The sequence below is a fragment of the Hemiscyllium ocellatum genome, chromosome 33, assembly GCF_020745735.1.
Source record: "Hemiscyllium ocellatum isolate sHemOce1 chromosome 33, sHemOce1.pat.X.cur, whole genome shotgun sequence".
In the NCBI taxonomy this organism is placed as follows: domain Eukaryota; kingdom Metazoa; phylum Chordata; class Chondrichthyes; order Orectolobiformes; family Hemiscylliidae; genus Hemiscyllium; species Hemiscyllium ocellatum.
Window position 1 is genome coordinate 12,194,812 of NC_083433.1, and position 22,306 is coordinate 12,217,117.

Genomic DNA, 22,306 nt, shown 5'->3' on the forward strand with positions numbered 1-22,306 from the left:
ACCCTTCCTATTCCTATACCCATCCAAACGCCTCTTACACACTTAAAACAACGATTTTCTTATCAGATTCTGTGCTGTGAACTTCACCCAAACAGGTTCCTCCAAATGTATTTGTGAATTTCGCTGTTTGTTAATTCTCAAACTGAGAGAAAGTGAGGACTGCAGATGCCGGAGATCAGAGTCGAGAGTGTGGTGCTGGAAAAACGCAGCAGGTCAGGCAGCATCCATGGCGCAAGAGAGTCGACGTTTCGGGCATAAGGCCTTCATCAGGAATGTGCTGCCTGATCTGTTGTGCTTTTCCAGCACCACAATGACTCCTGGATAGAGTAATAGTCAAAAAGGTCTACTGTATGGAGACAGGTCCTTTGGCCCAATTTGCCTTTGCCCATCCAGTTCTTACAATTTAATCTAGTCCCATTTGCCTGTGTTTGTTCCATATCCCTCTGTACCCCTCCCAGCCATGTACCTGTCCAAATGTTTCTTCAATGACAACATTGTACTTGCTTCCACCAGTACCCCTGGCAGCCTGTTCCAGTCACTCACCACCAAATGCCTCTCTGGAATCTCAGTTCTCTCTCCTTAAACCCATGCCCTCTAGTTTTTGACTACCCTGCCATGGGGGGAAGCTGTCAGCTATCTACCTTATCTATGCATCTGATTTTATAGACCTCAGAGTCATAGAGATTTTACAGCACAGAAACAGACCCTTCAGTCCAACTCGTCTGTGCCGACCAGATATCCCAACCTAATGATTAAATGATTAGATTCCCTACAATGTGGAAACCGGCCCTTCAGCCCAACCAGTCCACACCGACCCTCCGAAGAGTAACCCACCCACACCCATTTCCCTCTGACTAATGCATCTAACACTACAGGCAATTTAGCATGGCCAATTCACCTGACCTGCACATCTTTGGACTGTGGGAGGAAACCGGAGCATCCGGAGGAAACCCACGCAGACATGGGGAGAATGTGCAAACTCCACTGAGAGTCACCCAACTTGGGAATCGAACTCAGACCCCTGGCACTGTGAGGCAGCAGTGCTAACCACTGAGCCACTGTGCCACCCCAAATCTCATCCCAGTTGCCAGCACTTGGCCCATATCCTTCTAAACCCTTCCTATTCATATACCCATCCAGATGCCTTTTAAATGCTGTAATTGTACCAACCTCCACCACTTCATCTGGCAGCTGATTCCATACACGTACCACCCTCTGTTTGAAAAAGTTGCCCCTTAGGTCCCTTTTACATCTATCCTCACTATCCAAAACCTATGCCCTCTAGTTCTGGACTCCCCCGGAAGGAAAAAGATCTTGTCTATTTACCCTATCCATGCCCCTCTTGGTCTTATAAACCTCTATAAGGTCACCCTTTAGCCTCCGACGCGCCAGGCAAAACAGTCCCAGCCTGTTCAGCCTCTCCCTATAGCTCAAATCCTCCAACCTGGCAACGTCTGAAACCTTTCAAGTTTCACAACATCCTTCCGACAGGAAGGAGACCAGAATTGCACGCAATGTTCCAACAGTGGCCTAACCAATGTCCTGTACAGCCGCAACATGACCTCCCGACTCCTGTACTTATTACCCTGACCAATAAAGGAAAGCATACCAAACGCCTTCTTCATTATCCTATCTACCTGCAACTCCACTTTCAAGGAACTATGAACCAGCACTCCAAGATCTCTTTGTTCAGCAACACTTCCTTGGACCTTACCATTAACCTTAGATTAGAGTGGTGCTGGAAAAGCACAGCAGGCCAGGCAGCATCCGAGGAGCAGGAAAATCGATGTTTCATGCAAAAGCCCTTAGACTCTGGTTTTCAGCATCTGCAGTCTTTGTTTTACCTTACCATTAAGTGTATAAGTCCTGCTAAGATTTGCTTTCCCAAAATGCAGCACTTTACATTTATCTGAATTAAACTGCATCTGCCACTCCTCAGCCCATTGGCCCATCTGATCAAGATCCTGTTGTAATCTGAGGTAACCTTCTTTGCTGTCCACTGCACCTCCAATTTTGTTGCCATCTGTAAACTTACTAACTGTACCTATATGTTCACTTCCAAATCATTGATATAAATGACGAAATGCAGTGGTCCCACACCGATCCTTGTGGCACTCTAGTCACAGGCCTCCAGTCTGAAAAACAACCCCCCACTACCACCCTCTGTCTTCTACCTTTGAGCCAGTTCTGTATCCAAATGGCTAGTTCTCCCTGTATTCCATGAGATCTAACCTTGCTAATCAGTCTCCCATGGGGAACTTTGTCGAATGTCTTACTGAAGTCCATATAGATCATATCTACCACTCTGCCTCATTAATCCTCTTTGTTACTTGTTCAAAAAACTCAATCAATTTTGTGAGACATTATTTCCCACGCACAAAGCCATGCTGACTATCACTAATCAGTCCTCGCCTTTCCAAATACATGTACATCCTGTCCCTCAGGATTCCCTCCAACAACTTGCCCACCACTGACATCAGGCTCACCAGTCTATAGTACCCTGGCTTGTCTTTACCGCCTTTTTTAAACAGTGGCACCACGTTTGCCAATCTCCAGTCTTCCAGCACCTCATCTGTGACTATCGATAATACAAATATCTCAGCAAGAACCCAGCAATCACTTCTCTAGCTTCCCACAGAGTTCTAGAGTACACCTGATCAGGTCCTGGGGATTTATCCACTTTTATGCATTTCAAGACATCCAGCACTTCCTCCTCTGTAATATGGACATCTTTCAAGATGTCACCATCTATTTCCTTACATTCTATATCTTCCATGTCCTTCTCCACAGTAAACATTGAGGCAAAATACTAATTTAGTATCTCCCCCATCTCCTGCAGCTCCACACAAAGGCCGCCTTGCTGATCTTTGAGGAGCCCTATTCTCTCCGTGGTTACCCTTTTATCCTTAATGTATTTGTAAAAACCCTTTGGATTCTCCTTAACCATATTTGTCAAACCTATCTCATGTTACCTTTTCACCTTCCTGATTTCCCTCCTACTGCCTTTATACCCTTCTAAGGATTTACTCAATCTCTTCTGTCTATACCTGACATATGCTTCCTTCTTTTTCTTAACCAAACTTTCAACTTCTCTAGTCATCCAACATTCCCTATACCTACCAGTCTTTCCTTTCACCCTGACAGGAACATACTGTCTCTGGACTCTCGTTCTCTCATTTCTGAAGGCTTCCCATTTTCCAGCCGTCCCTTTACCTGCGAACATCTGCCCCCAATCAGTTTTTGAAAGTTCATGTCTAATACCGTCAAAATTGGCCTTTCTCCAATTTAGAACCTCAACTTTTAGATCTGGTCTATCCTTATCCATCACTATTTTATGGTCGCTGGCTCCAAAGTGCTCCCTCACTGACACCTCAGTCACCTGGCCTATCTTACTTCCCAAGAGTAGGTCAGGTTTTGCATCTTCTCTAGTAGATACATCCACATACTGAATCAGAAAATTTCCTTGTACACACTTAACAAATTCCTTTCCAGTTAAACCCTTAACACTATGGCAGTCTCAGTCTATGTTTGGAAAGTTAAAATCCCCTACCATAACCACGCTATTATTCTTATACATAACTGAAATCTCCTTACAAATTTGTTTCTCAATTTCCCTCTGACTATTAGGGGGTCTATAATACAATCCCAATAAGGTGATCATCCCTTTCTTATTTCTCAGTTCCACCCAAATAACTTCCCTGGATGTATTTGCAGGAATATCCTCCCTCAGCACAGCTGTAATGCTATCCCTTATCAAAAATGCCACTCCCCCTCATCGCTTGCCTCCCTTTCTATCCTTCCTGTAGCATTTGTATCCTGGAACGTTAAGCTGCCAGTCCTGCCCATCCCTGAGCCACATTTCTGTAACTGTTGTGATATGCTAGTCCCATGTTCCTAACCATGCCCTGAGTTCATCTGCCTTCCCTGTTAGGCCCCTTGCATTGAAGTAAATGCAGCTTATCAGTCCCACCTTGTTCTCTGCTTTGTCCGGGCTTGCCCTGACTGTTTGGCTCACTTTTTTTTCTCAACTGTACCAGTCTCAGATTGATTTCTTTCCTCACTATCTCCTTGGGTCCCACCGCCTCCCCCCCCCACCCACCTTACTAGTTTAAATCCTCCCGAGCAGCTCTAGCAAATCTCCCTGCCAGTATATTAGTCCCCTTCCAATTTAGGTGCAAACATCCTTCTTGTACAGGTCACTTTTACCCCAGAAGAGATTCCAATGATCCAAAAATGTGAACCCTTCTCCCTTACACCAGCTCCTCAGCCATGCATTCACCTGCTCTATCCTCCTATTCCTGCCCTCATGAGCTCGTAGCACTAGGAGTAATCCAGATATTACTACCCTCGAGGACCTCCTTTTTAAATTCCTGCCTAACTTTCTATATTCTCCCTTCGGAATCTCATCCTTTCCCTTCCTTGTTGTTGGTTCCATTGTGTACAATGACCTCCTACTGGTCCCTCTCCCCTTTGAGAACATTTTGTACCATCTCTGAGACATCTTTGATCCTGGCACAGGGGAGGCAACACTCCATTCTGATTTTTCGCTCCATAAGATCACCTCGCAGTCTCCTACGCTCCAGTGAAAAAGTCCCAGCCTATCCAATCTTTCCTTATAACTCAAACCTTCCAGACCAGGTCTCATCCTAGTATATCTTTCCTGCACTCTTTCTGGTTTAATGATATCCTTTCTAATGTAGGGTGACCAGAACTGCACGCAATACTCCAAATGTGGCCTCACCCACATCATGTCCAGCTCAACACAACATCCCAACTCTCAATGCTCTGACCAATGAAGGCCAGCACGTCAAAAGCCTTACTGCCCTGACCACCTGTGACCCCATTTTCAAGGAGCTATTAACCTGTATCCATAGATCTGTAAGCACGATAGCACTCCCCAGGGCCCTATCATTGACTGTGTAAGTCGTGCCCTGGTTTACCTTTAAAAAATGCAACACCTCGCATTTATTTAAATTAAACCCCATCTGCTATTCCTCAGCCCACTGGCCCATCTAATCAAGATCTCACTGCATTCCTAGATAACCTTCTTCACTGTCCACTATACCACAAATCTTGATGTCATCTATAACCTTATTAACCACACCTCCTAAACTCTTATCTGAATCATTCATATATAAATGACCCAGCACCAAGTCCTGGGGCACACTATTAGTCACAGGCTTCCAGTGTGTAAAACAACCCTCTACCATCACCCTCTGTCTTTTACTGTGTTATGATGATGTGGGTGTACTGTACCTTTAAAAGAGTTAAAAGCTAGCAGAACTACCTGACAGCACGAAGTGTTCTGAACAAGATATAATATAACATGTGGTCCAGCAGCTAGTGTAGCTGGTTGCCTGGAGACAAAAAGAAATTTTAATGAGGCCAGTCCATTTAAATTATACCCCCCTCAAAAAAAAACCAAACTCCAATCAAGTTTGAACTTAGTATGTTGACAATATTAAAAGCCAATGACAAATCTGATGCTTTGGGGGGAGAAAAACTGGGGAAAATTGAACAGTTGAGGGGAGAACTGCCAAGCCACCAGCATCTGCAGACTGCCCAGAGAATAGCTTTGGATTACCCAAATGATTGGGATAAAGGTATCTCATTCATGTTGTTTGCCATTAGAGATGCCCCAAACAAATCTATTCAGTTCACTCCCTTCGAGTTAATATTTGGGCATGAAATGAGAGGCCCTTTGTAATTAATTATACAAAAATTGACAGGACCAAAGTCAGATATCTCACACTTAGATTACGTATTGGAGGTGAGGGAGAGACTAAATCAAGTAGGTGAGTTAGCTAAACAGCAACTAAAGAGGGCACAGTGTAGAATGAAACAGGTGGCAGATAAAAGCTCTGAGATGTGGACATTTTCCCGAGGGGATGATGTGTTAGTACTGTTACCAGTGATAAGAGATTCCTTCAAAGCCAGGTTTAGTACTCCCTATCAAATTGAGAAAAAATTGAGTCAGGTAAACTACTGGTAAAGATGCCAGGTGGTAACAAAAGGTACCAGGTATGTCATGTGAACATGCTGAAACCATATTATACTAGAGAGAAAGAACTGGAGAAACACGTGTTAGTTACTGCCCCAAAGAGTGAGGAATCAAATCCTGATGATGTGGATATTGATGTGCCTGAACTAGATTAAAAAATGAAGAAGTCCTTGAAGCTATCTGTCTCAGGAGCATAGAACACAGTGGAAAGATTTGTTATTGCAATATAAGGATGTATGTAAGAACTAGATGGGGTGGACTAATGCTATTGTACATGAAGTAGATGTAGGGAATACTGCTCCGATAAAACAACGCCCCTATCAGCTTAATCCTCTCAAAGCCAGACAGGACCAGATGGGGGTGGAGGCATTACTCGATAATGACATCATTGAACCAAGCCAGAGCAAGTGGAGTTCGCCGATTGTCTTAGTTCCCAAACCGGACAGGACTCAATGATTCTGCGTGGATTATCCAAAGGTCACCACCGTTACAAAATTGGACTCATATCCAATTCCTAGATTGGAGGACTATATTGAGAAAGTTGGATAAGCCAGTTACATCACCAAGTTGGACTTACTGCGCGGTTACTAGCAAGTACCTTTATCAGAGTTGGCAAAAGAAATTTCTGTGTTTATAACCCCAAATGGGTGATATCAGTTTAAAGTGATGGCCCTTTGGAATGAAGAACGCTCCCTCCACATTCTTGAACAGAGTTGTGGCTGGGTTAACAATCTGTACAGTCTATTTGGACGATATAGTGATCTTTAGTAAGTCCTGGAATGATCACCTGGTACAGTTGGCAGAGTTCTCTGAACGATTATGAAAAGCGAAACCGATGATAAACTTAAACAAAACTGAATTCGTGCAAGTAGAGGTGACGTTCTTGGGATATAGCATCGGTCATGGAAGGTTGACCCCACTGAACGCAAAGACAAAGGCCATTGAGGAATTTCCATGGCCAACCTCAAAGAAAGAGGTGCTTCGATTCTTAGGGCTCAGCGGATTCTGTCAGCGGTGTAGTGGCACCGTTAACCAATTTGCTGAAGAAGATCAAAGTGTCGGAGGACAGAACCAGGAGGCGTTCGACCATTTGAAATCGATATTAACCACCAAACCAGTTTTAGCTAAACCAAACTTTTCAAAACCTTTTAAAGTTGCCATCGATGTTAGTGACACTGGAGTTGGAGCTGTACTCCTCCAGGAAGATGAGGATGGGATTGAACTGCCAGTTGGTTACTTTTCGAAGAAAATCAACATCCAACAGAGAAAATACTCCACAATTGAAAAGGAACTATTGAGTTTGGTACTGGCCCTACAACATTTTAATGTGTATGTCACGAACAACGTGTCAGAGATGGTTGTGTACATGGATCACAATCCACTTACACTCTTAGAACGCTTTAAGGACAAGAATACGAGACTATTTTGTTGGAGTCTTATGTTACAGAATTTTAATTTAAAAATCATACATGTTGCGGGTCGAAAGAAAGTAATCGCAGATGCATTATCATGGATTTAACTGCTCAAGTTTAGATGAGATTTGTATTTATTTAATTTATATATATATATAAAAAACACAGTTATATGGGAAGAAGTTAATGCAAAATTAGATTAAAGTTATCGATATGTTAGGATAATGTGTTTGAAGAATAGAGAGAAAAAGAAGAAACCATCTTTTCATTATGATGGTTCATTTTTTCTTAAGGGGGGACGTATAATGAATTTGTACCTTTAAGAGAGTTAAAAGCTAGCAGAACTACCTGACAGCACCAAGTGTTCTGAATATGAAACAATGTAACATGTGGTCCAGCAGCTAGGGTAGCTGGTTGCCTGGAGACCAAAACAAATTTGAATTAGGCCAACCAGTTTAAATTAAACCCCCCAAAAAAACAAACTCCAATCCAGTTTAAATTTAGTATGTTGACAATATTAAAAGCGAATGACACAATCCGATACTTTGGGGGTATAAGACTGGGGGAAAATTGAACAGCTGGGAGAGAATTGCATCTGCAGAATATCTCCCTTAAAGGTACCTTTATCGACCAGTGACCTGTGAAGCAGAAGTCCCGAAGAATAAGAAAAGAAGACAAAGGAAGAGAAGATTTGGTTTTTCAAAACTTAAATTTTTGGTACACCTTAATCAGGGGGTTTCATCGGATGAGTATTATAGAAGGTAAGATAAAAGATAGGTTAGAGGAAGGGATTGTAAATAGTTGTTAGTTAATTATTCTTAAGAAATTAAGTTACTAATTTTTACTTTAGTCCTTGGCCTCTCGAATTTTTATTGATACTGCACGGGATAAATCTTTTCAGTGTTGCTGGTTTAAGCAGGAGGGTTTACCTCGTGTTGTAACAGATCCCAGTTGATCAAGATCTTACTACATTCCTAGATAATCTTCTTTGCTGTCCATTATACCACAAATCTTGGTGTTATCTGTAAGCTTACTCACCACCCCTCCTAAATTCTTATCTGAATCATTTATATATAAATGACCCAGCACCAGGCCCTGTGGCACACTGTTGGTCACAGGCTTCCAGTCTGTTAAACAACCCTCTACCATCAGCCTCTGTCTTCTACTATCAAGCCAATTTTGTATCCAGTTGGCTGGCTCTCCCTGGGTCCCACGAGCTTTAACCTTACTCAACATCTACCATGTGGTATCTTGTCAAAGTCCATGTGGACAATGTCTACTGCACTGTCCTCATTTACTTTCTTGGTCACTCCTTCAAAATACTCAAATAAATCCGTGAGAGAGTGGAACAGCTTGTGGATGTGAACAATATTAGCAGAAGCCTTGGGACTGCCATAAGGGCAGATGGTGTGATCTTCTCTCTGGTAAAAGACCTAAAGCCTGAGAAGGCAGCTTATTTCTCCTCATCAGTTGCTCCAAGAGGTGGTTTTTACTCAGTAACTGAAGAGTTGAGAGTCAATGTACTAGTCATCTGTAGTTCCCTTGAAGAAGTCAAAAGAAACTGGGAAAGAGAGAATGAAGAACAGAAAATGCTGTCCAGCAAAAAGATCATCTCAGCAAACCCTGTGGATTAGAGCCACTGAACTAGTGTCTCATTGTTTTCTCCTCCACCTATTATATCAATGTTTTCCTGTCTATGTCTGTCTGTGTAGGAGTTGTCATTTGTCGAGTGATATGTTGGCAGTTTGTCATTGTTTACTTGTAGTTACAATCAGTCTGTCTGTATTGAATAGTAATTTAGAATCATAGAGATGTACAGCACGGAAACAGACCTTATAGTCCAACTCTTCCATGCTGACCAGATATCCCAACCCAATCTAGTCCCACCTGCCAGCACCTGGCCCATATCTCTCCAAACCCTTCCTATTCATATACCCATCCAGATGCCTTTTAAATGTTGCAATTGTACCAGCCTCCACCACTTCCTCCAGCAGCTCATTCCACACACACACCACTCTCTGGTGAGAAAGTAGAACTCTTTTATATCTTTCCCCTCTCACCCTAAACCTATGTCCTCTAGTTCTGGACTCCCCCACCCCAGGGAAAAGACCTCATCTATTTATCCTATCCATGCCCCCATAAACCCCATATAAGGTCACCCCTCAGCCTCCGATGCTCCAGGAAAAACAGCCCCTGACTATTCAACCTCTCCTTAATAGCTCATACCCTCCAATCCTGGCAGCATCCTTGTAAATCGTTTCTGAGCCCTTTCAAATTTCCCAACATCCTTCCGATAGGAAGGAGACCAGAACTGCACGCAATACCTTGTTCAGGACAACAGCCTGGTCTGTGTTTTGTGTTAACTCGGATCGAAAGAGGTTTTACAGATTGGTGAGTTGCCCCTGTTGTGGGGGAGGGGGAGTGCCTCTGTGCCCACTGGGAAGACAGCCCGGAAGTGAGGCGGCTTTTCTTTCCAAAACTCCTTCTGGTCTCCTCTGGCAACCTGTCTCACGCCCCAACCCCGCAGCCAGTGGGACCAGGGAGACTCCCCCCCATTATCTACCCTGACACTTCACCAAACCTTTCCTCCTAAAGCCACCTCCTACTTCCTCCTCATGCCTCCTTCACCCACTACACCCCTAATTCTCCAGCCTTCCCCACCCCACCCCACGGGACAATAAAGGGAGTAGGGGTTACAATGAGTGGGTGGGTAAGTGGAGCTGGGTCCACAAAAAAGGTCAGCCATGATCTTATTGAATGGGCTCAAAGGGTCAGATGGCCTACTCCTGCTCCTAGTTCTTATGCTTTAAGTCTGTTCAGAATGTTCTGTCAAACTCTCCTGCTCTACAATATGGGAAAGGCAGTCAGTCAGTAGCTTCATAGAATCCCTGGCCATTTGGCCCATCGAGCCCACACTGACTCTCCGAATAAGAAAGAAAGAGGTACATTGATATAACACCTTTCATGACTGTCAGACTTCTCCAACAGAGAGGGAGCTGTTTTTGAAGTGTCATCTCTGTGGGGAATGTTGCAGCCAATTTGTACACAGCAAACTCCCTGAAACAGCACAATGACCAGGGAATGTGTTAGCAATACTGACTGAGGGATAAACACTGGTTGGGAAACCAAGGAGAATCCCTTCTCTGAAGTAGAGCCACGGAATCTTTCACAGTTACATATGAAAGAAGTGAAACTATCATGGTCCTTCTGACAGATGAGAAACTTAACAAACAATCAAGGTATTTTTCAATGTATAATTTCAGTTACATCACACTGTAAACCTTTACTGTAAATTCCGTGTCTTACAATCGTGTACTCCACAACCACCAGATGAAGGAGCAGCGTTCCGAAAGCTAGTGATTCCAAATAAACCTGTTGGACTTTAACCCGGGGTGTTATGTGATTTTTTTAACTTTGTACACGTAAATCCAACACTGGCACCTCCAAATCTTCACAGATCTCAGTCTCGTCTGTCAGCCAGCACCTGTGACAGCGCAGGGGAGAAAGCATGTGAAAGCGGACAGGGAGAAAATGAAATCGGGAGGTTAGAAAGAGGGAACGAGAAAGAGGAGGAATGAGACAGAGAGAAAAGAGAGAGAGAGGCAAGACAGGGAGAAAGAAATGACAGGGAGAATGAAATAGGAAATGAATACAAGGGAGAGGAAAAAAGGAGACATCAGAGAGAGAGGAAAGGGAGAGAGAGAGAGAAGGCGGAGGATGAACAGGAAAGAAGAGAGAAAATGAGATAGAGAAAAAGGAGGTAGAGAGGAAAAGGGGAGTGAGACATCGGGAGTGAAAGTAAAGAGTGAAAATCAGAGCAAGATAAAGAGAAGGAAAAATAATTAAGACAACAAAGGAAAAGAACAAGCGAAAGGGGGGAGTGAGAAAGGAAAGGAGTGAAAGAGATGGGAAATCAGAGCGCAGCGGGAGACAGAGACCCCTAGAGGAGCTGCCGTGTGCTGGTGGTCCTGAAAGTACATGAAAAGCTGAACTTACTCTGGTGATGATTCAGGCGTCAGGCTGGACATTTCCTCAGTTGGTACTGTGTGGGATGGGGAGGAAGGAAGGAGAGGAGACTGTATCAGTGCAGGCTGCAAGCAGAGCTTCCTCAGCAACTCAAACTCAGAACCTCGATTCCTCACTACCCACAGCCACTCGGACCGACAGCACCTGGGAGCAGCCAACTCTCTCAGACAGCGGTGTCCCAAAAGTTCCAATGGCCATTCTCCAGCATAGGCCTGCAGCCCATGCTATCCTGCTGGTCAAGGACTGGGAATTAGGATCACAGCTTCGTTCTGAGCCTGAGAAAAGCTGCTGTCAATCATTGGTCTCATGGAATAAGGGCACTCATGATTCAGATGAGTATTTACAAGACCATTCCCAAGACCAGAGCTGATATGTTGTGTGTGGGATTTGAACCCATTGCTCAGACTGTTCGTCTGGTCTTTGGGGTGTCTCAGGACCAGCTGCCCCTCAACAGGAGCATCTTTGAATGAGGTGATCAGTAAATCTCACCCTTCCCCAGCCCCCAGCCCCTCCACACACACACACACACACACACACACACACACATCCGTAGCACCGTCTCGCCTCCCCGCACCAACCCCACCTCTCCACACCCCAATCCCTGCCCCCACCCTCCATCCCTACCCAGTCCATTACTATCCACAACCCATTCCCCACCCTCCACTCCTACACCCCCACCCTCCACCCACACGCTCCCATAACCCCCTCCGCCCCCACACTCCACCCCTCCATCCCCACCCTCCACCCCCACACTCCACCCCCACACTCCACCCCCCACTCCAACACCACCCACCCACCATTCCCACACTCCATCTCTCCATCTCCACCCTCCATTCACCCTCCACCCACACACTCCACCCCTCCATCCCCACTCTCCACCCCCACACTCCATCCCCATTCCTATCCTTCACTCCCACACTCACACCCTTCCCCCGCACTCCACAACCCATTCCCCACCCTCCACACTCACACCCTCCCCCACACTCACACCCCCCCCATTGCCACCCTCCGCTCCCTCACCCTCACCCTTTTCCCTCCATCCACCCTCCTTGCCACTCCCGCACCCCATAACCACCTTCTTACTCCAGACCCCCTGTCCCTCCCCTATACATGTTTCCCACGCCATGGCATACCCTTTAACCCCGACCCCCGACCCCTACCCACCCCCCCCCCATGGTGTGGGTGACCTCCTGCTGGGTGAGGTGAGGGTGGGGGTCTCTTACCTTGCAGCTTCCTCCGGTGGAAGCGGGGCGAGCCGAGGAAGCTGTTCTTGATGGAGTTAAGGCGGGTCCTCCAGGGCACTCCTCCAACCCCAGGGCTGGACGGCGGGGTCACGGTGGGCGTGCTGGTGGGACTCTCCTTTGGCGTGTGGACGGGGGTTCCCAGCGGGGTGGGGAGGGGGCTGCCTCTAGGGGAGGGGTGAGGGGTCACCTGTGTGGCAGGGATAGATTTGGCGCTCGTTTTAGTACCTGGGAAAAATCGAGCGGGGGGAGAGGGAATGAAGGAGGGTGGGGGGATGGAGTGGTGCAGTGGAGATGGCACAGAGGGGTGGTGGCATGGTGGGCTCTGGGAAGGAGAGGTGGCAGCCAGGTTGATGGGCAGAGGGTTGGAGCGGATGGGTTGCAATGGCTTCTCGCTCAGACTAGCCTTGGCTGGCAGAGTTTGCGTCTTGGGGTCAGGCGGACGGTGCTGGTGGTGTTGGTGCGCGAGTTTCGACTGCCACACGGTGCCGGGCTGCGGCGAGAAGTCCTGACAAGTGTCGTGCTCAGGTGAGGCGGGCGAGAAGCTAAAGACAGGGCTCTGAGGAGGGACAGAGAACTTACGAATGGGCTGAATGTCATGAGAGGAACAGTCACGTGAAGCGGACAAGAACAAGAACAACAAGAACAGCAGCGATTCAGCAGCGTCCAACACCCGGCACGTGGAGAGAGGATCGCAAATCAAAGAGAAAACGCTCGCAAAGTAACGCCGACACCTACACTCGGGATGTCTCACCGTTTCACGGGCTTGCCCGTCAAACCCAGGGCAGGGCACTGCCATAGCCTCCTTAACCCAGGGGATAACGTTCCCACTGCTTTCTTCATCACAACCCACTGGTCAATTTAGAGGTTTCACAGGCCCTTCGGCCCACTGTGCCTGTGCTGGTCATCAAGCATCTGTTCTATTTTTCCAGCCTTTTATGCGATTGGCATCTCTAGTGAATCATACAATCCCGACAGTGAGGAAGCAAACCACTTGGTTCCACCCAACCCGCTGAAGAGCATCCCACCCAGGCCCATCCTGTGACCCTAACCCTGTGTTTCTCATGGCTGACCCATCGAGCCTGCACATCCCTGGACACTATGGGACAGTTTAGCCTGGCCAACCCACCCTAATCTGCACAACTTTGGACTGTGGGAGGAAACCCACGCAGAGACAGGGGGAATGTACAAGGTCCATACAGACAGTTCCCAGAAGGTGGAACTGAAGCCATGCTAAAGCACGGAGCCAGAGTGCTGCCCTGCACTTGCTTACTTGCTTCCTAACTGACTCGAGGCTCAGTGCTCACAATGAGAGGCTTTTCCAATGCAGCCAAGACCATAACCTGTCCTGGACAATGGCTCTGACAGGAAGAGGGCAATCAGGAGTGGGCCTCCTGGCCAGCCCTGTCCACACACACACACACACACACACACAAAGATATACAAAACACACACACAGAGATATACAAAACACACACACACACACACAAAGATATACAAATGAAACACAGAGATGTACAAAACATACACACAAACACAGATATACAAAACACACACAGGTGTACAAAACACAAACACAAACACAGATATACAAAACACACAGACATCACACACACAAAATACAAATGCGCACACATACAAAATGCACAAAGATACTCTAAACACACACGAAATGCACCGACACAAAAACTACATGCAAAAAAAATCACATCAAACGCAAGTAAAATATAGTTATTATAATCAACATGGTAAGATATAAGATGCATTATGACACTCTGAAGCAGGTTGGAATTGAACCTGGGCCTCCTGGCTCAGAGATTGGGACATTACCACTGTGCCACAAGGGTCCTCCTAAACAATGGTGCCCAATGTGGGGATTGAACCCACAACCTTGAGATTAAAGATCTTGCCCATCCCAACTCTGCCCATCCCATCCATGTTCTTGGATATGTTGGAGCAATCTGGTCACAAAGGTTATGATCCTCCTCTGGAGCAGGTGCACTGGAACCTGGGCCTCCTGGCTCAGAGGTAGAGACAGCACCACTGCACCGGCAGGTTCTGCACTGAGAAGATACCTGAATTAATTTTCTTGTCTTTTGAGTTGCTACACTACAATGATGTTCTGATAAGTGGAGGGATGGGTTTTAGTGTGACACGGTTTGCTTTGTGATTATATGGGCGGTGCCATCTTTGTTTCTGGCACCTGCCATCCTCTATTTCTGTGACAGCACATTTACAGTGTCACCAACAAATAAAAAACACACCCAGGAACAGAAACGCAAATTACCCAGAAATACAGACAAAACACACCCAGGAACAGAAACGCAAATTACCCAGAAATACAGACAAATACACCCAGGTACAGAAACACAAATTACCCAGAAATACAGGCAAAATACATCCAAATAGAAATTATTAACAAACAGAAACACAGGTAAAACACACCCAGAAACAGAAATTACACACAGCCAAAAACAAACAAAACATAGTGAGAAATACATGGATACAATGAAACACCATAACCGGACAAACACACACAGAAATACAAATACAAATGAAAAATATCACTCTCCAGAAAATACACAATTAAAAAAAAACACAACCCAAAAGGCACACCCAAACACCACAAGCACAAAAACACACAACACAGAAAAAAACACACTCAAACAGCACACATACAGAAAACCCACAGCACACGCATATATATATGCACACACACGCAAACACACAGAAATGTAGAGAAAAACACATAATATACAGAAATATACAGAAGGACACACCAAATGCACACATGTACAGAAGCATGCACAGAATTTACAAAAAACACACATAGACAAAACCCACACCCAAAATCGTATATGAATGCACACAGAAAAACACACGCACAAACATCACACAATACAGACATACAACAACTCAAGTGCAAAGCCACACATACACAGAAACATGATAAACAAACACACTCTTCATGCGATATCAAACAGTCTGCAATGTGGCAACAATCCCAACAGATCTGTAGTCCTCACTACTTTCCAAGAATTCGGATTGGTCCCTCATTCTGTCGAATGAATCATCACTGCCACAGCCCTCTTGTAGCTGACCATCAAACTGAGGTGGGGGATGGTCTCCTGGGTTTGGTACGTCAGGATCATAGAATCCTTATGGAGCTGAAAGAGACCATTCGGCCCAAAGAGTCTGCACTGACTCTCCAAAGAACATCCCACCCAGACACTGCCTCCACTTCCTGTAACCTCAACTTTTCCCTTGACTAACCCACCCAGCCTGCACATCCCTGGACACGATGGGCAATTTGCCATGGTCAATCCATCCTAACCCGCACGTCTCTCGACTGTGGGAAGAAACCAGAGCACCCGGAGGAAACCCGCACAGACACGGGGAGAACGTACAAATTCCACACAGCCACCTGAGGAAGGAATCGAACCTGGGTCCCTGGTGCTGTGAGACAGCGGTGCTGACTGCTGAGCCACTGTGCCACCCCATCCTCCCGTAGGTTACAAAGTGATGGTGAAGCTTTGATAAAACGCTGAGACATCCCGGTGTCAAGAGTGCGCCCAACAAAAGAAGCACAACCACAAACAGGTACTGGCCGTGTGCGCTGTGTGGGCGGAGCCGCATACTGTAACAGATGTGTATTGTTGACCCTTTCCAAAGCCTCACCCCAGGCCCTGCTCAGACTCCCCCACAGTTCATGAAACATTGGCAAAGTCTCTGGGCGAAGGCAGGCAGGTCTAGTCTGGTGAGAGGGCCTGTTCTGTTTCCCATTTTATTCTGGTTAAAGCTGAGAGGCGTTCACTGCGGCACGTGCTCAGTCTCGCACAGAAGCACATCTGTTTTGAAACAAAAACCAGCCCTCGGGAGTACAAGCAGGGCCCACAGCAACCTGCATTCGTATAGCGCCCGGAGCAGAATGCAAGGTACCTCAAAGGGGGGCGTTCTGTAAAGAGAACCTGCTGCTGAACCACTTGGGGGGGGGGGGGGGGGACTCAATGTCTGCCCAAAGGGCATGTTTTCAGGAGCATTTTCTCAAGGAAGGGACAGGGAAGGGGGAAGAGATTTAGGGAGGGAATCCGAGAGCTCCCAGGTAACGAATGAAAATCTCAAAAAGGAAAATCAGTCAAAAGCTGCGAGTAACACTCTCGTGGTCTGACCCATCTTGGACGGAGTGCCAGTGTTACTGGATGCTTCCCTCATCAATGACAAAGTGATGTACAATCAAAGATTCACCCAAGGCCTGTGACAGGCTCCTGCCTGCTCTGACAGTAGATTAGATCAGATTCCCGACAGTGTGGAAACAGGCCCTTCGGCCCAACCAGTCCACACCGACCCTCCAAAGAATAACACACCCAGACACATTTCCCTCTGACTAATGCACCTAACACTACGGGCAATTTAGCATGGCCAATTCACCCTGACCTGCACATCTTTGGACTGTGGGAGGGAACCGGAGCACCCGGAGGAAACCCACACAGACACGGGGAGAACGTGCAAACTCCACACAGACATTTACCCGAGGCTGGAATCGAACCTGGGACCCTGGTGCTGTGAGGTTGCAGTGCTAACCACTGAGCCACCGTGCCATCCATGAGAGTCAACTCTGTTAAAGGCCCGAGCCCCAAAAATGTTGGAACCTAGGGAGCTCGCGCCCATCGAGGTGAACTCTGAATACGTTCACTTTCTCAGAGAAAATGATCAGGGCTGAGAGTGTAATAATATGCCGAATATTCGCAGGGGACCATTTAAAAAAGGATTTTTAAAAATGTTGAAGTGCTGCTTGATCATAGTCAAACAAAAACAGTTGGGGGAAAAAAAATTAGGAATGAACAGGGAAATCCCCAGGTATAAATACTACAGGCTGCAGTGACACCAAACACCTCTTGGTGTCGCTGTTGGCTACTCTAGTGCCACATGCCTCTGCAGTGCACCCCAATGGGAAATGACGGTTACTACACCTAGCTGTTGGTCAATTTCCTCCCAGATGGGACCAAACTTTCAGAGAAAGGGGAACCGTCTGATATATTAATGCAAACATTCTCTTCCCAGAGATACGTGGCAGTTTAATCCAGAGTTTCAGCTTTTCGTCCGGGTTCAGAGATTGTGCAACAGGAATGATTGTTAAACTGGTTCTAAGGTGGAGGGACCAGACAGCAACATTTCGAGACCTTAAGGCAAGTGAGTGAGGACAGGATTTAGTCAGTCCTGGGAATCTTAGTATTCCTACGGTGTGGAAGCAGGCCATTTGGCCAAAGGAGTCTACGCTAACCGTCCAGAGAGTATTCCACCCTGTAACCCCTGCATTTCCTTATGGCGAATACACCTCGCCTGCACATCCCTGAACACTATGGGGCACTTTAGCACGGTCAACCCATGTTTGGACTGTGGGAGGAAACCGGAGCACATGAAGGAAACCCATGCAGACATAGGGGAGAATGTGCAAACTCCAGACAGACTGGCACCCAAGGGTGGAAATGAACCTGGGTTCCTGGCGCTATGAGGCAGCAGTGCTAACCACTGAGACACTGTGCTGCCCTAAAAAAAAATTCAACTGTGTTTTCCTTAGATAAAGTCTAACTGAAGACTTCCTAAGACAGGTTTGAATGAAATTGGTTTAACTTTTACATTGGAATCTTACTGAGGCAGGTTGGCGCCATCTTGTGGAACAAAATGTATCACAATGACTTGAACAATAAAGTGACGCTCTCTGCATACAATTGAGATTCAGGGCTATGCACAGGGGAAACAGGGAGCGCCTGTGATTTAACACCTAGCTTACCCTCTACATAATCTCCACATCATGCTGATACCAGGATGGGACATCAGGCAGCGTTTTATAGCTGGGATTTCTGTAGAGTGGGGCAGCTCTAAGTCACACACAGAGAGGAGTGGGGAGCGCACTTTGTGTTACTCTGGCACTGACCTCACCCTGAACACTGTGAAAGCTTAAGACTGGCAGTGGCTATAGAGCAGGCTGGGGTATTGGTTGGTCAGTTAGTTCAGCACAGGGGTCCTGAAACCTTTGACACTCTCGATGAGCTCAGACAGGTTCAATCGATCCATGATACTGGATTCTGATCGGAAATGGAGTTCCTGGCTGATATTAACACCTCTGGGAGCAGTGGGAAAAGGCAATGGCTCTTGTGATTGAGCCGGGGATGTCCAGCTCTTTAGATCTCACAGGGATGTCGACATACAAGTGTGTATGGTGCTGCAGCTTGCGTCGGTGTATTTGCTGTCTCTCTGTGTTGAACCATAACCGTGTATCCGGGAATGGTCTGTGGATGCCCAGGCAGCAAGCTGAAGCCTGCCCATCAGCTGTGACCCGTTTGAATGGCAGGTCAGGTTCAAAGGGCTGCATGGTCTAACCCTCCACCCAGCAGCTGTATCCGTGTGTGGACCTGTGAGGGTGAGTGTGTGTGTGTAAGAGTGTCTGCGATTGCATGCAAATGTGTGTGCATCTGTGCTTGTGCTTGTGTGCCTGTCTGTTTGTGCACAACTCTGTGTGAGAGAGTGTACGCGTGTGTATATGCATGTGTGTGAGTGTACGTGTGTGTGAGAGACTGTACGTGTGCATGTGAGAGTGTACGTGTGAGTGTGTGTGTCTGTGTCTGTGTGAGTGTATATGCGTGTATGCGTGTGAGAGACTGTACGTGTGTGTGAGAGAGTGGATATGTATGTGTGTGAGAGAGTGTACATGTGTGTGTGTACGTGCGTGTGTGTGTGAGAGTGTACGTGTGTGTGTATGTGTACGTGTATGTGTGTATGTGTGTGAGAGAGTGTACGTATGTGAGAGAGTGTGCGTGTGTGTGTGTGTGAGAGTATACGTGTGTGTGAGAGAGTTTACGTGGGTGTGTGTGAGAGAGAGTGTACGTGTGTGTGTGTATAAGCTTGTATGTGTGTGAGAGAGTTTACGTGTATGTATATGCGTGTATGTGTGTGAGAGTGTACGTGTGTGTGTGAGGCTGTACATGTGTGAGAGAGTGTACGGGTGTGTGTATATGCATGTATGTGTGTGAGACTGTATGTGTGTGTGTGAGTGGATATGCATGTATGTGTGTGAGAGAGTGTACGTGTCTGTGAGAGTGGATATGCATGTGTGTGTATGTGAGAGAGTGTACATGTGTGTATGAGAGTGGATAAGCATGTGTGTGAGAGAGTGTACGTGTGTGTGAGAGTGGATATGTGTGTGTGAGAGTGTGGATATGCGTGTGTGTGAGAGAGTGTGTGTGTGAGAGTGGATATGTGTGTGTGTGTGTGTGTGAGTGTGTGTGAGTGGATGTATGTGTGTGTGAGAGTGTATGTGTGTGTGAGTGGATATGTGTGTGTGTGGGAGTGGATGTGTGTGTGTGAGAGAGAGAGTGTACGTGTTTGTGTGTGAGAGTGGATGTGTGTGTGAGTGGATATGCGTGTGTGTGTGTGTGTGTGTGTGTGTGTGTGTGTGAGAGAGAGAGTGTACGTGTGTGTGTGAGTGTACGTGTGTATGTGTGTGAGAGTGGATATGTGTGTGTGAGTGTACGTGTGTGTGTGAGAGAAATTGTACGTGTGTGTGTGAGAGTGGATATGTGTGTGTGTGAGAGTGTATGTGTGCGTGTGTGCGAGAGAATGTACGTGTGTGTGTGAGAGTGTACGTGTGTATGTGTGTGAGAGTGGATATGTGTATGTGAGTGTATGTGTGTGTGTGCGAGAGAATGTACATGTGTGTGTGAGAGAGTGGATATGTGTGTGTGAGAGAGAGTGGATGTGCGTGTATGTGTGTGAGAGAGTGTACGTGTGTGAGAGAGTGTACGTGTGTGTGAGAGTGTACGGGTGTATGTGTGTGAGTGGATATGCGTGTGTGTAAGTGTACGTGTGTGTGAGTATACGTGTGTGTATGAGTGTACGTGTGTGTGTGAGACAGTGTACGTGTGTGTGTGTGAGAGAATGTATGTGTGAGTGTGTGTATATGCGTGTATGTGTGTGAGAGAGTGTGTGTGTGTGTGTGTGTGTGTGTGTGTGTGTGTCAGAGTGTACGCAGACCCAAGCTGGGAAGTTTATGCGCTGATGAGCAGAGCCATCACCGAGCAGAACCACGCACAGACAACACCAGGCAGGAGCACGGCCAATAGCCACTTACCCTGGGGCTGCTGAGGGGGCTGGAGGAGAGGCCGCAGGATGCTCCACTGACTGACCTTGACCTGCACCAAGAGAAAACAAACCATCACATGGACCCACTGTAGACCCAGGTCAGGCAGCAGAGAGAGAGAGAAAAACAGAGACAGAGTGTTGGGGTGGTGGGGGAGACAGAGAGAGAGATAGAGAGACAGAAAGACAGAGAGAGACACAGAGAGAGAGAATGTGTGTCTGTGAGTGAGAGAGAGAGAGAGACAGATAGAAAGAATGTGTGTGTGTGTGTGTGTGTGTGTGTGTGAGAGAGAGAGAGACAGAAAGACAGAGAGAGAGAGAGAGAGAAAGAATGTGTGTGTGTGTGTGTGAGAGAGAGAGAGAGACAGAAAGAGAGAGAGAGACAGAGACAGTGAGAGAGAGAGAAAGGGAGAGAGACAGAGAGAGAGACATGGGGTGGGGAAGAGCCTTGTACTTATCGAGCGACGTTGAGGATGATCAGACCGGCCATGATCTCACTGAATGGCCTACTCCTGCTCCTTTATCTTAGGGTTTGATATTGACCTCTGAACTGTGAGCTAGGTTTCTGGGTTCGTGCTGTCTGAGGCAAGCTGAGAGTAAAATGTTCCAACAAGGCACTGGAACAGGACGGGCCCCCTCCAGCCCTTCAATTGGACTCTGGCTCTATCATTACAGCACCGTCAGGGGGTAGACATGGCACTAATGTTCCCCTGGGTTGGCAAAATGGTCCTGGGTCCCCTGGTCACACTCCCCTCCCCACCATCCCCTCTGCTGACTGACCCATAGACTGGGTTGTGGGGATGGGCTGGTGAGGGTACAAGGAAGGTTTGTGAGGGGACGGTATGGGAGGGGATTGTGGAGGATTAGGGGGTTGGAGGGGATTGTGGAGGGATGGGGGATGGAGGGGGATTATGGAGGGTCAGGAGAATGGAGGGGATTGTGGAGGGTAAAGGGGTTGGAGAGGGATTATGAAGGCTCAGGGGTCTGGAGGGGGTTTATGGAGGGTCAGGGGGATTGTTGAGGGTCAGAGGGATGGAGGGGGATTATGAAGGGTCAGGGGGCTGGAGGGGGTTTATGGAGGGTCAGGGGGATGGAGGGTGGATCAGCGGATGGAGGTGGGTTCATGGTGTGGGGCCTAGTTGGAAAGGCTCCAATGCCTCCTGGTCACTTACCGCTGACTGTGTTGGGCCACGTCAATGGCGCGGCGAGCGGGCACCGGGGAACCACCGTCCGTCACGCTCAGCACCTCCATCGACTTCCTCTCGGGCCGCCGTTTACCGTGACGGTTCAGCATGGGCGAGTCAACCCGCTTCCGGGGAGGGTCTGAGGGCACAGCAGAGAGAGAGAGAGAGAGGAAACACAACAAACCAGCCGGAGATAACACCGTCCGTCACTAACCTCCCTGCCTGAGGCCCCTCTCTTCCTGCCGTCCAGCCCCAGGGAAACCCGACACAAGAGGGCCACAGGCTTTCGCCACTGACCACCCCTTC

The 22,306-nt window shown here is 47.2% G+C and overlaps 1 protein-coding gene across 1 annotated transcript in view; it reads right to left on the reverse strand.

Annotated features, from left to right (window-relative positions):
* The window catches only part of LOC132831228 (serine/threonine-protein kinase BRSK2-like), a 182,006-nt gene that overhangs the window by 12,840 nt on the left and 146,860 nt on the right, over nt 1-22,306 (reverse strand). The window contains exons 12-15 of the mRNA XM_060849238.1: nt 21,989-22,139; nt 20,809-20,869; nt 12,663-13,239; nt 11,410-11,455 (exon numbers count right to left, since the gene is read on the reverse strand). Of these exons, the coding sequence (XP_060705221.1) occupies nt 11,410-11,455; nt 12,663-13,239; nt 20,809-20,869; nt 21,989-22,139 (835 nt within the window). The remainder of the gene's footprint in view (nt 1-11,409; nt 11,456-12,662; nt 13,240-20,808; nt 20,870-21,988; nt 22,140-22,306) is intronic.